A 14,013-nucleotide genomic window follows, 5' to 3' on the forward strand; every position below is an offset into this window, starting at 1 on the left:
CCTATGCAGGGGGTCGGACTCGATGATCTATTGAGGTCCCTTCCGACCCTAGCATCTATGAATCTATGAATTAAAGAGGTCTGCTTTCTCCTCTGGTGCAACCACCAGATTGCCAAGCATATTCTGCAGGGGCCCCACATTATCCGGTGCTTCTTCATTCTCCCTGTATATTTAAAAAAGGACTTTTTATTATCTTTGATCCTTGATGCTAGCCCTAGCTCTGTATCTGCCTTAGCTTTTTTAACAGCCCCCCTACAGGCCTGAGCAGTGGAGGTATACTCCTCTTTGGTGATAGCCACTCCCTTCTACCAAGTGTATACCTCCTTTTTGGCAATCAGACATTCATGAATGCCCGTGGTGAGCCAGGGGGCTTTTGGGCACTCTTGCCCCCCTTGCTTTTTGTTGTCTGTCTAGGTAAGTCAATTTTCTTTCCCTTTGGCAGTGGATAGGAAGTTTATGAGCCTCTGATCTTTAGAAGAGTCCATCAAACATGAGGAGAGAAGATTTCACAAAGAATGGGGGTTGAATTACATGTCTATAGATCACAGGCATGGTTTAGTGTGTCAGAGGTCCTCCAAAGATCTAAACATCAGAGTTTGTGGAAAAATGGCTTCTTCAGATAATCAAGCCAAGATGTCATCATTAAGCAGAGCTGCCAGGTTCTAGCTACAGGCTTATTAAGCATTTAACACAGCACAGTAATGGAGAACTGAGATTCATCTCCTTAGTTATCACCAAGCCTGTGCTTGAATGGTAGAAAACTAAGCTTAACAAAAAAGTCAGAATTTACAAAAACAATTACAACTAAGAATTACTACTAAATGACCAATGTAATGTGTTTTGGTACAGGATCATACCATTTATAACAGAATTTGCACAAAAACAGAATTAGAGACAGGAGAGAGTTTTTACAATAGATTAACAAGACCACGCATGCCTTGACTGGTGGTTGTGTATGAACAATTAGTATTTAAATGCTCTACATTTCTGTGCCATTATGAAAAATAATGCACAAACATTAAATTCAATCCAACATCACCTCAGAGGAGGAAACAGGCATTTTTGTCCTCTTTTGTAGAAGAGGACGCAGAGGTTAACGGCCTGGTTTTCAGGCTGTACTTAACCAGGGTTATTTTGTGTTACTTGGATACGTGCACTCCAATAATTACGTTCTGGTCATGTGAGTCACACAATGAGTCTGCAAGTAATCTGGAACTCAAAGCTCTGCCCATGTTTATGTGCACCTGCAAAATGAAGCAAACAATGCAACGCAACTGCCTGAAAACCTGGATGCAAGTGATTTGTCCAAGATCATGCAGCAAGCCAGTGGCAGAAGCCAAGAACTCAGGAGCTGCTGGCTCCTTGTCCCACCCTCAATTCACTGTACCATGACGCTTTTCCACTTCTGTGTCCAAATTAATTTGAGCATTTCAGGTGATGAGGTTTCCACTGCTCTTCCTTTGGGAAACTATCCCATGATCACACATGCATTGATATAATTACTTATACAACCGAATCCACTTAGATGAGACATCCCAGCAAATGACTTGTCTTGTTTAAAGCAACCACAAGGAAAAAGAATTTGAAAAAGAGATTAAAATAGAATACTGTACTAAATAAATATACAAGAATACACATTAACTACTATTTCTTCCATATTTCTTCACATCATATTTGTGGAGCAACTTCTACATTTTAAGACCAAAATTAAAAATGTAACACTTGGCTTAGCATTACTAAATCCTTTGCATTAGCTAAACTCTCATCCAGCAAGTAGAATCTGTTTAAACATTTTTCCATTAAACACTTTTCCACTTGCTGCAATACACCTCCCTACACTAATTCACCACACTGGCAAATGTCCCAAGAAAGTGGTCATCTGATTGAACACATTCCTATTAAGTGAAACAGACTGTATCTGAATGAAAAGAGGCAGGGAGGAAAAACTGTCAGGGAACATCAACAGAAATTATCTGGTGTTGCAAAGAGAGGAGAGAATATTGTACCTTTGCTCATTTAAAGTATTTATTTTAACAGAAAAGACAGCTTATCTTTCCAAACCTTTTCCTGTGATTTTCTTCAGTTCAATGACTCATACCACACAACATGGTTGCCATTCCAGAACCTAACTGGACTTTTATGGAGAACTTGACAAGCAAAGGAAATGTTTGTAGTCGTATTACTTGCTCCGTTTCTGTATCCTGTCACAGATAAGTGATGATTTCAATCAAACTGCAATACTGACTTCCCCACTTGGATTGAATAGTTAACTTTAGACTACTGGGCAAAATTTTATCATAATCAATCTTACCAACTGATACTTCATACACTACTGTGTGAGGATCACTATAATTTTATAAAACAATGAATAACTAATTCCAAATCTTTCTGGTTGTAAGAAAATCCTATACAAGGTAAACTTACAATCTCTTCCATAGGAGAATCAGGATGATGGACTGTTTTAGAAAGAAGCCTTTACCTCAAAACGTGGGTTCAAATCTCTCCCATGGAGCTGGTTTAAAATGTAATTTCAACATTGCACATCCTACCTCAGATATAGTAAGTATTCATTTGTCATATTTATATAGTAACTCTCATCCCAAAACAGCTCAAGGTACTTAACAAATCATATATGTGCAATGTACCTTGATTTTAGCAAGACTTTTGATAGTCTCCCACAGCATTTTCACAGGCAAGCCAAGGAAGTACAGGCTGGATGAATGAACTGTAAGGTGGATAGAAAACTGGCTGGAGCATCAGGATCAGAGAGTAGTAATCAATGGCTCAATGTCTAGTTGGTAGCCGGTATCAAGTAGAGTGCTCCAGGTGTTGGTCCTGGGGCCGGTTTTGTTCAATGCCTTCATCAACGATATGGAAGATGGCATAGAATGCATCCTCAGCAAGTTTGCAGACAACATCAAGCTTGGTGGAGTAATAGATATGCTGGAGGGTAGGGCTAGGATTCAGAGCGACTTAGACAAATTGGAGGATTGGGCCAAAAGGAATCTCATCATAAGGTTCAGAAAGGACAAGTGCAAAGTCCTGCACTTAAGACGGAACAATCCCATGCACTAGTACAGGCTGGGGGCTGAGTGTCTGGGCAGCTACTCGGCAGAAAAGGACCTGGGGGTTACAGTGGACAATAAGCTGAATATGAGCCAGCAGTGTGCCCTTGTTGCCAAGAAGGCTAACAGCATACTGGGCTGCATTGGTAGAAGTGTTGCCAGCAGGTCAAGGGAAGTGATTCTTCCCCTCTATTTAGCACTGGTGAGGCCACACCTGCAGTTCTGCGTTCAGTTTTAGGTCCCCCACTACAGAAATGATGTGGGCAAATTGGAGAGTCCAGCGGAGGGCAACAAAAATGGTGAGGGGGCTGGGGGACATGACTTAAGAGGAGAGGGTGAGAGAACTGGACTTATTTAGCCCAGAGAAGAGAAGACCAAGGCGGGATTGAATAGTAGCCTTCAACTACCTGAAAGGGGTTTGAAAGAGGATGAAGCTAAACTGTTCTGAGTGGTGGCAGATGACAGAACAAGGAGCAATGGTTTCAAGTTGCAGCAAGGGAAACTTAGGTTAGATACTAGGAAGAATTTTCTCACTAGAAGGATAGTAAAGCACTGGAACAGGTTACCCAGAGAGGTAGTGGAAGCTCCATCCTTGGAGGCTTTCAAAACCCAGCTAGACAAAGCTTTGGCTGGGATGATCTAGCTGGGGATAGTCCTGCTTTGAGCAGGGGATTGGACTAGCTAGCCTCCTGAGGTCCCTTCCAACCCTAACTTTCTATGATTCTAATACCATGGACATTGCAAGCATGTGTAGGTGGCATGCATAATAACCAGGGAACAGGATGCTGCTCAATAAGTGAACAGAAAACTGTGGCCAGGACAAGCCACCACACAGTTAAAAAAAGTGTCATGAAGTCTTGGGGTGGGGGAAAAGAAGAAACAGCAGGCTGTTACTGTAGTACAACTCATAAATTAGTTACCTGTTCCTGCAATTCTCTTGTCAATACAAATGGAAGCACACAAGTGATCATGGAACTCAGCCTTGGTCTTCTACTTTTAAAATCAAATACCATGCTGTGTGCCTGTACAGGAGATGGAATCTATTTTTCTAGCTTCTCCTCTGAAGCAACTCCAGGCATAGTCAGGTATATAAAGGCCAGACCACTAAGTCATGCTCTACTCAAGCTTCTTCACGGCGCATCCCACTTCTAAGTAGGCACATATCACAGTGACCACTACCATCAGTAGTTGTCCACAGAAAAGTGATGTTTGCAGTATGCTTGAGGTACTTCTTTCCTTTTCATGGGATACAGAAGCTGCAAACAAAGGGCAGAGACAGTATCATGCGACCAGAGAGGTCTGTGGAGCACACTATAGGAACCGCTGTTCAGTATCTTGCTCGGCCTTCATGTTAATACAACAGAAAGAGAAAGCTGCTTACCCTGAAAGCAGTAAAAGAAAAGTGGATACTTGCGTCTCCTTGCAGCCCGTAAAGTAAGTTGCACTTTATCACGCAGACGCAATGCACTCTTCTTCTTCCACCCTTTCCTTTTACATTGTAAGAGGGATTGCACCTCCTATGACTGAAGTTATCGGACACTTCATTATCAAACCATATTTGTTCCCTTATAACTCTGTCAAACTTTAGTCATTTAACATAGCTACAACCAAAAACCCAGCAATTATTCAGACTGAAATTTTATATCCTGGAGCCTGCTGCAGGCTGGATGTTTCTGGAAATTTTCAATAATAATAACCAAGTCATTTCTGAAAGCAAGATTAGAAGAAAGAAGGCACTGTAAGGCTTAGTTTAAATTATCCCCTTCTCTCTGTAAATCAGAGGAGAGTGGAATTAGTTGGACAAGGACACACCCTGAGAGTGAGGAAAGGGAGATGTGGAGAAAGTGGGAGGCACTGAGTGAAAAGCCTTGGTGGAGTGTGAGAAATGGAGCTGGCTAGGCAAGGACTAAGATTGGGATGACAGACCTATGAAACTGTGACTTCAGCAAAGCATCAAAAGCATACAACGTGCAGAACTGGGATAGCAACAGGTTGGACAGGAAGTTCTAAAAGCAGGCACTGGGGGATCATCTAAAGGTGCAAACGTGAAAGCAAAATAACTAAATTTTAACTCTTGTATCTTCAATACATATTCAAAATGAAGGCGTCCCAAATTCTGCTTATTACAAATCTTCATTCTCTTAGTCCTCAGGAGACAGCATCTAATTCATTCCCATGTTTTAAATCAATTCACTGGTAAACCACACCAAATTTTCAAAATTTGAAAGACTCGAGACCTCATTTTTCAGGGTATATAGATTATGCAGCATGGGAAAGTTTTATCTAAGGCACAGTTCCCATTCACCTCAGTTCCAGATGCAATCACTCAACAATTCTGAAAATCAGACCACAGCTCACTGAGTCAGGCCCTCAGAAAATAAGGAAAATCATTAATGATCACCTGTGAAAAGTTTTGCCTACTAAAAGCACAGGGACTTTGTGAAAGAAGGGCTAAAATTCAAAGCAACATTCTATTCCTTACCCATAAGATTGTTCTTCCTTTTCCTGCAATCCCCTGCCTTATTCACTCTACACCTTCCCAACTGCTGCACTCCTTTAATCTCCTTCTCTATGCAATTCTGCTCAGTCTCCAGAATCGGTCATTCCTGAGTACCGAATGACCCAGGGATCCTGATGAGAAATTAGCGTGTGATCCTGTAATTAGACTTTTCCATAATGCACAAAAGGGCCAAAATAGCTTGAGCACACAACCTTAATTCTGACATTTCCATATTTCTGAGTGCTTGACTTTGGCACCTCCGTAATATTTTTATTGTTGCTTTTGCACACAGTATAAATACATACGATATAGTCTTAAGTCATTGACTAGTTTTCTGCTTAAGCTCTTTAATGTAAGTATAGCTTTAATTTTTCTGTGCTGTCAAAAGACTGCTTCATCTGCACAGACTTAATCAACACAAAAATAAAAGAAACAGATGGCCGCAAGCCAGCATTTGAGCAAGGCTTAGCTATGCATGATGGTGTGCATTTCAGACATGCATACAAGGAGGCACCAAATAGAAAGGGAAATAAAGAGAAGAGTCTTTGGGGGAAAAAAGGAACATGATTAGGGGTGCCCATATTGAGCACTATGAAGAGAATGAGAGATACTAGTTGCCCCAGTGATCTATGAAGTTGTATTGATCCCACTGAGAAGAACTACAGTCAGCACGCGTTAGGTAGCAACCAGTTTCATAACATATGGCAAAATAAATGATTCAACACAGTCTGTTCGTTCTGTTGCTGACCCTAAACACTGTCATAATGATACCTCTGGCTTGTTGTCTTGCTGAAGTTACTCACTGTTCAAAAGCAAGAAAGCCACCTTTGCCACCCTATGGAGTGCCAGAGACTCGTAGAATAACTGTGGCATGACAAGCTACTGGGATAATATTCACATAATTGTGATTAGGTCATTGTGACTCATTATCATGCACTGATGCCCGTCACTCTTTAATGCGTGTAGCAGGAAAGAGGATCAACGAAGTTCAATGGATTGCTTCTGTTTACTCATCCTCAGGACCACAATATACTTGCCAGGGTAACCATGTTTGTGTATCTTACGGCAGAGGTTCCCAGCCCCTGGAACGCAGACCAGTACTGGGCTGCAAAGGTTTGACTGCTGGTCTGCAGGAGGGTTGGCTGCCGGATTGGAAGTCGGGAAGCAACTGGCATACTGCAGACCAGCAGCCAACCCTTTTTTATACTGAGTATAAGAAAGGGTTGGCTGCAGGTCCGCAGTATGCTGGTCACTTTCAGGCTGCAGTTTGCCAGACCTCACTCCAAAAAGGTTGGAAACCCCTGTCTGAGGGAGCATGTGAAATTTTCCTGGAGTACACAGTAAGAGATTAACTTGTGCAGTTTTTCTTGAAGCTGGTATGGAAAGGATTTGATGATGTCTTGAGTTCAAGGAGTTTTTAGAAAACTCAACAATCAAACCTGCACTATACTTGTAATATACAGATGGCATTTTCATCATCTGAACTCAACACCTGGACTCACTCACTGATTTCCAACACAACCTCAACAAATACCACCCTACTACCAAATTCTCTCTGGAATACACTAACACTGGAATACTTTTGTGCGTCAATACCACAATCCACATTCAGAATGGTACCCAACAAACTACTGTACATAAAAAACCCATGGACCACCACCGTTACACCTCCACAAAATCTACAATCAGCCCAAACCCACCAACAAAGCTAAAATCTATAAACCAGATACTCAGATAAAACTGCATCTTCTCTGAGAAGAATACCTGTAATCGATACAACCTCAGCAACCTAAAAATTGCCTTTACCCAACAAGGACACTTCAGCAGAGTGACAGGTCCCTTCTTTGAATGAGCCATCCAAACACCTGCACAAACCTGCTACATGAAAAAAGAATCTCCACCAATCACACACCCTTAGTTGTCAGATGTCATCCCATACTTACCAACACATCTCTGCCATCACAACAATCAACACACCCCACAATGAAACCATCCGAATACATGGATCCGACATGTCTATCACAGAATGTGATGCATCTACCTAATGCACCAAATGCTGTCGTGGAAACTATATGGGTAAAGTAAACAAGCACTACACTCCAAAATGAATCCTCGTAGAAAAATGATATGAGACACACCAAATCGCAACCCCTCTTTAATGCTCTTATTTTTTTTTACATAGTTAGGTTAGCTTTTTAACTGCCCTTCACTTGTTCTGTAGCTACTTCTGAGAACTTCTCTTTGCTCCACAGTTTTGGAGCCCTCTTCCATGTCTTTAAATGACCATTTACACTTACATTTTGGAGTGGAACAAAAAGTTATTATTTTATCTGATATTTAGCTTAGGCTGGATCTGCTTCTTTCCCAGACCAGAAGAATGGACTTTGTGCCTGAAAGTTTATCTAGTACATATCTCTTCTAACTATACAGTTGGTCGAATAAAAGCTATCATCAAAGAACCTCTTGCTTCTTGCATATACCCACAACTATCATGACTATAATGCTCCAACCCTACTAGTTTTATGGCAGTCACTAGGAGCAACCACTAGAATAAACCTGCAAAAGCAGGCAGCTTTACATACTGTAAGTAGTTCTATTGAAACTAATGGGTCTATTCATGGTGCATAAATACATAGTAACCTTTTCCATGATTGGGGAATATATGTTTGTATAATGCCTAGACCATAGTGCCCAGATCAGTTATAAACATTACCACTACTGTTTCATTTTGACTGTATGATACATTCAACAATTATGTACTGACTAGGCAGTACAGGGCATTTCCATGAGATCCCTGGTACACATACCTAAATACACTTCATGAGCACTTTGCAAAGGCTCAGGTTTTTCCCAACTTATTCAGATGGAGCAGCTTTCACTGAGGGTAGTACAGCAAATTTCAGTAGGACAACTTGTGGTGTCAGATTCCATTCATATCTGGGAAAATTTGGTCTCTAAACAGTTTTGGTTTTTTTTGGTTCAAAGGGCTTCTCTGCTGGGGAAGCCTGAAATCTTCATAAGCCAGAAGGCTTCTTAAGCCAAACAGTTGTGTTGAGAGATACCTACAAGCTCAGCTTGTGAAACTGGACATTGTAAACAATGTAAACAAAACAGCTGTGTAGCTGTGAAGCTCTTAGCTTGTAACATTCAAACTTAATAAGACTGGATTTTTTCTTCTTTTTTTGTTTTCCCTTATAAAGGCTAAGAGATCTGAAAAACACTATTAATGCAGTCCTTCAGTTACAAGTTAAATCAATTTGGAAATGCAAAAGCTGAGGTTCTAGCAGCAATGTTAATGCATTCTGCACCTATATATTACTTCCTATGCTTGTTTACCTGATTAAATATGTTATATATTATCACTTTCATCAGCTCCATTCTGTAGGATGTTTATTACAGTAGAGTTAGCAATGTGATAAGGATCTTCATTTTTACCTTTCATGATTTTATCATTTCAGTCATACAGCTTAAATGATGCAGTTTTCCACATTTAATAATGAAATAAAGATAAATATGGAATTTTCATTTGAAGAACTCAGTGCTTTATAAAAAGCTGGCAGTAATTACTGTAATCTTTTTTTCAAACAGGCCACACTAAGCCATAAAGAGGTCAAACATCTTGCCTGGGGCATACACACAGAGCCAGTGGCAGAGTCAAATTTATAAACCAAGTCTCTATTGACTTCCTTTTTTTCTTAAAAGGGAGTTGGTCTGTTCAAAATTAGGAAAAGGAGGAATCCTTAAGTCAGTCTCTCTTTTAAGATGTGCTTCATGTTATGAAAGTTTCAGAACCTGTTTTACTGCGGTGCTTATAGTTATGCTTTTATTATTTTATTTTTGTACCACCTCCAACTCTATAATTTTTACCCACTGTTTATCTTTCTTGGTTTCTCTAGATGACTAATACAGATGTAAATGCCTCCTTGCAGGACCAATCAGCAGAAACAGTCCTTCCCTCTCAAGTCTCTCAGAATCTCTTAGTACGTCTTGTTTAGAAATAAAAAAAACCCTAAATGAACTAATACTAACAAACAGAACACACACCAAACATCACTGAACACCAATTGCATTTATTTTATCTATTATCACAATATATAGTCTCCACTGTTTGAGTATTTTAAGTACCCACAGCTATGCTAAGATATAGTTACATTGGACTATTAAAACTCTATGTGTCATACTGTACCATGTCACAGTGCAGCTCCAGGTTCAAGTCTCCTTTATTGGTGTGCAGCCGTATATAACCTTTCTTTTTCACATACTGGTACCGCACAACATCCTCATCAATGGCAGCTGCCCCAAAGCAAAGCCAAATATTAGCAGTCTTGAAATGTGTTCATTTGCATTTAGATGTCATGTGCAAACAAATTACCAGACAATGCTAGATGACTTTCTTTCCTAATGATTTAAGACCTCCAGATATAGTAAGTTCATACTAACCCTTACACACTATAATTTTTATTCTAGAAAGTCCTCAACTTGGCTAGAGTCAACAGGGTGACCTGTATTTTTAAGCCAGGTAACATTCAACAGTATATCCTGTAATTTTCCAACAGTGTCTAAAATTCATGGGAATTATTCTGAAATGAAATTGCTTCTTGCCAAACTTAGAACCTATGCAGGTAGTCATCAGCCAACCACAAATTGTTGAGAGCTGAGGATATAAACAGTTTTGAACCAAAGGAGCTAAGTCATCCAACTCATTACTGAGCAAGTCATGTAGAGGATCACTCTTAGAGATTTCCAGTTCATTTGTGTTAAAGCAGCTCCATTCCTAACAATTTTCTTATGTATTCAAAAATCTATCTTCAAATCTTTGAATAACAAAAAGAGGGAAAGATCCAGGAAATCCCACAAAGTAAAGAAAATTACTTTGGTAAATATGCAGTTAGAGCACTGGCTTCGGGCTTTAACTAAGCATATCAGATTCCTCAATCTTTGGTCCCAAGAGCTAGAGTTTCATCTTGTACTTAAAAGTAATTTGCCAAACTACTTAATCAGCACCAACATTAAGATAATTCTGTGCAGTTCTGCTTAAATTGGAGAATGAGAGGAAAGAATTGTCATTTAAAATGCATCTTTATGCAGGAGCAATTTTAAACAGCATTAAGTCAAGATGTCAACAAACAAATCCTAACATAATTTTGACTAATATGAGAAGGTTTTAAAGCCAAAGAGAGACAGTAAACTTTTTATACTGAAACTCAGAAGAAATCATATTTCATTGCTAACCTGCATAAATAGGCATCTCATTTTGTGGTCCACAGGCATAGAAAAATCCTCATTAATTTTAGTCGAACAAAAGTACGTGCCAATTAGAGCCAAAACTAAATTCACAATTCCCATTATCTTCAGAACAGTATCAACAGAAACCATGGCTATAGCTCCATAGAGCAGGGCTGTCCAATCTGCAAGGCAATGGGTCTGTAAGCCTGGTGAGCTGCACCAGAGGGGGTGCTGCCTCCACCACTGCACTGTGTGCAGGCACCCCAGCCTCACCCTCAACACCCTGGGCCATGGGCTCCCCTAGCCTCACCAGCTGTAGCATCCCATGTCACGACATCCCTCTGTGCCACACCACCCTGTCCCTGAAACTTCAGGGACAGGGAGCAGATTGTGGAGGACAGAGGGGGAGACCACAGACCTTGGCTGCTGCTGGATGGATGAAGCCCATGGGCTGCCAGCTGAATATGCCTGGCAGAGGGAATAAGAATTTAAGATATCATGTACTGACCAGATAATCACAGTGCACACTTGCAGTCCCTGAAAATGCTCACATCTTGGAGAGTGTACTTTAGCTACAGATTTTGTGAAAATATAGGGATCTAGGTTACCTGCTTCATGTGTAGTTTCTGGCACCATCGCAGTGGATGTGAATGAGGCACTTACTGTTCCTGTGGAATAGTGAGCCTGTACAAAGATAGAAAAAAAGCAAGAGGGAAAATTAGTTTTACAAGAACTGGAGAGACACCATTACAGCACCTCTCCCAAACTCTGTCCATAAATTCATCCTTCTATTAATTTTGATGTACACCTAAAAAATTCGCATGGGGAAAACATCCTTACAAATGTATCTAAATATATCATTAAGATTAAGCAAAGCAATTAACCAGCTGTTGGAAAAGTAGCTGCAGACCTTCTAGTTGCTGAAAAGAAATTAGAATTTTGTCTGTACTTAGCATAAAATCCTGATTTCAAGAATACAGTGGGAATTTTGCTATCGTCTTCAACAGAGCCAAAATTTTACCCATTAATTCTACAATGCTTTTAATGTCAGCACTCTGAAGTGTCCTGATAGACAAATACAGATGTACTGACTCCTTCAGCTAATGACAGATCCTCACAATCCCACAAAAGCTACCTGAGTGTTCAGAATGTTGGAACGATTAAGTATTACAGCTGTGCAAGCTTCAGTCCCCGATTTAATTCAGCAGAGATTCGGCCTGATTTGGCGGCCAAATCTCTGAATCCAGATCGAATCAAAGGACCCTTTAATCTCTCTCAATTGAATCGGAACCCTCCGAATCAATTTGGAGAGATTCGGAAAGATTTGGCAATTCGGACATAGACACAGCTTTAATTTTTTTTCTACATACCTCAAGTTATCAGGTGCCTCATGAGTGCTGCGATGCTGGGGCACATGTAGTGTCCCACAGAAGCATGAGGGGCTCCCCAGCACGCCCGGCAGCAGACCCGGAGTGGATCAGAAGCATTTCCAGCCCACTTCCGGGTCTGCTGGGGAACACAATGGCCCCCCCCCCCGTGCTTCCACAGCTCGGTGACTGATGCCTCCTGAGTCTGGGGGGGCACCTGGGGTCCCCCCATAGCCAATTGCCGAGCTGGGGAGGTGCAGGGGGGCCCCCCAGTGTGCTCCTCGGCAGAGGACCAGTACTTCTAGTTGATTTCCAGGTTCACCGCCGAGCATGTGGAGGGCCTCCCCCACTCCTGTGGGATGCTCCATGCACCCCAGCATCACAGCGATCATGAGCCATGCCTGCTACCTCAAGGTATGTAGAAACAGCTTTAAAAGTTTTTTCTATGTCAGAATTGCTGATTCTCTGAATCAGCATCGAATCTTCAGATTCAGATTCAACCCAATTGAATCAGGGACAGTGATATGAATCAATTAATCGAATCACTGTCCCTGATTTGCGCCGAATTTGAATTGAATAGGGCTGGCTTCGCACACCCCTATTAAGTATTCACTAGGGACACTGAAAGTACTCAAATGTGCACTTGCAGTTTTCTCTGTACTTATTCAAATCTGGCAAAACATCTATACTTTGCAGAAGACATTTCAACAGCAGCTGGAAGATGCTGTCATAAACTGAAGCTCTGAAAACAAAGTCTACATTCATATTTTCTAGTGAACACTCTCTTGTCAAAAAGTAAACAAAGCCAGTCTAACTATGCATCATGGTGTGCACTTGCTATCCTGTGTTCTTCATAGGTTTTTGTATCTCAGATCAGGTTTTTCTGTTGCAAAGATCAAGCTTATTTATCTCCTTTATTAGATCAGTGGGAGTTGATAATGGCCCCCAGGGCCCTTATCATTCTTGCTTTCTCTGCTGAGATGCCAGGATGAGTGCCTGCTGTTGTGGCAGATTCAGTAATGCTGAGGACCTCTGTTCTTTTTTAAGTGAACCAAGTCCTATCGCCTGGTTTGCAACTGACCTGTGAACTTTTGGTTGTTATTAACCTGACTTGGAATCAAAACAGCAACCTGGACATGAGAGAGGCTATTATCCCTACTAGTAGTCCCTTGAGCTGTCCAGCCCCCTCTAAAAATGACAGCTTTTGTACCCAACATGCAGTTTGTAATTTTCTGGAATAACCAGTTGTAGAGGGGGCAAAGATTAAGAATTAAAGATATTCTGGCCATAGGTTACTAGTCAAAAAAAAGCCAGAAGCAGCACATATGAAACAGCACAAATCACATGAAGAGCCTTGATCACTAGTTCAGCTGCACTGCTGATATAATCAGCAAAAGACATTTAATCTGCTACCTCTAAGAAAGCTATCATAAAAATGATTAGTTTAAGTGATTTGATATGAGTGTTGTCTCTCACTACATTAGACATGTTTTTATTCCATACTGAAAATTGCTTGCAAAATTAGATATTATACAGAGGATGGGCAGTATCTTGATTTAAAAAAAAAAAAAAAGATATTTATATACACACACATCTATAGATATATATATCTATATATATTTCTGCTCCCCCATTGTCAATAAAGGAAAGTAAATCTGTTTGTTTCTTAAAAAACAGTTGCTAAACTAAATGCAAGATGTGGCATGTTACTATACCTTGCTGCACAGTGACACAGCCCACATTTACCTCCCTCTATGGGAGAAGTAATGTTAGTAATGCTACAGGAAAACATGCTGTAGCATATTTTCTTCCCTGCATCTGCCACAGCAGCAGCTGCGGCCCCCCAGCTTGCTGC

At 40.8% G+C, this 14,013-nt stretch overlaps 1 protein-coding gene across 2 annotated transcripts in view; it reads right to left on the bottom strand.

The window, feature by feature from the left end:
• PPIL2 (peptidylprolyl isomerase like 2) overlaps nt 1-14,013 on the bottom strand; it is a 134,983-nt gene that overhangs the window by 56,260 nt on the left and 64,710 nt on the right. For both annotated transcript variants that reach the window (XM_006021529.3, XM_025201516.1), the window contains 2 exons: nt 11,400-11,475; nt 9,752-9,858 (listed from right to left, as the gene is read on the bottom strand). In XM_006021529.3, coding sequence (XP_006021591.1) covers nt 9,752-9,858; nt 11,400-11,475 — 183 coding nt within the window. The remainder of the gene's footprint in view (nt 1-9,751; nt 9,859-11,399; nt 11,476-14,013) is intronic.

Source organism: Alligator sinensis, unplaced genomic scaffold, assembly GCF_000455745.1.
Source record: "Alligator sinensis unplaced genomic scaffold, ASM45574v1 scaffold570_1, whole genome shotgun sequence".
Lineage (NCBI taxonomy): Eukaryota > Metazoa > Chordata > Crocodylia > Alligatoridae > Alligator > Alligator sinensis.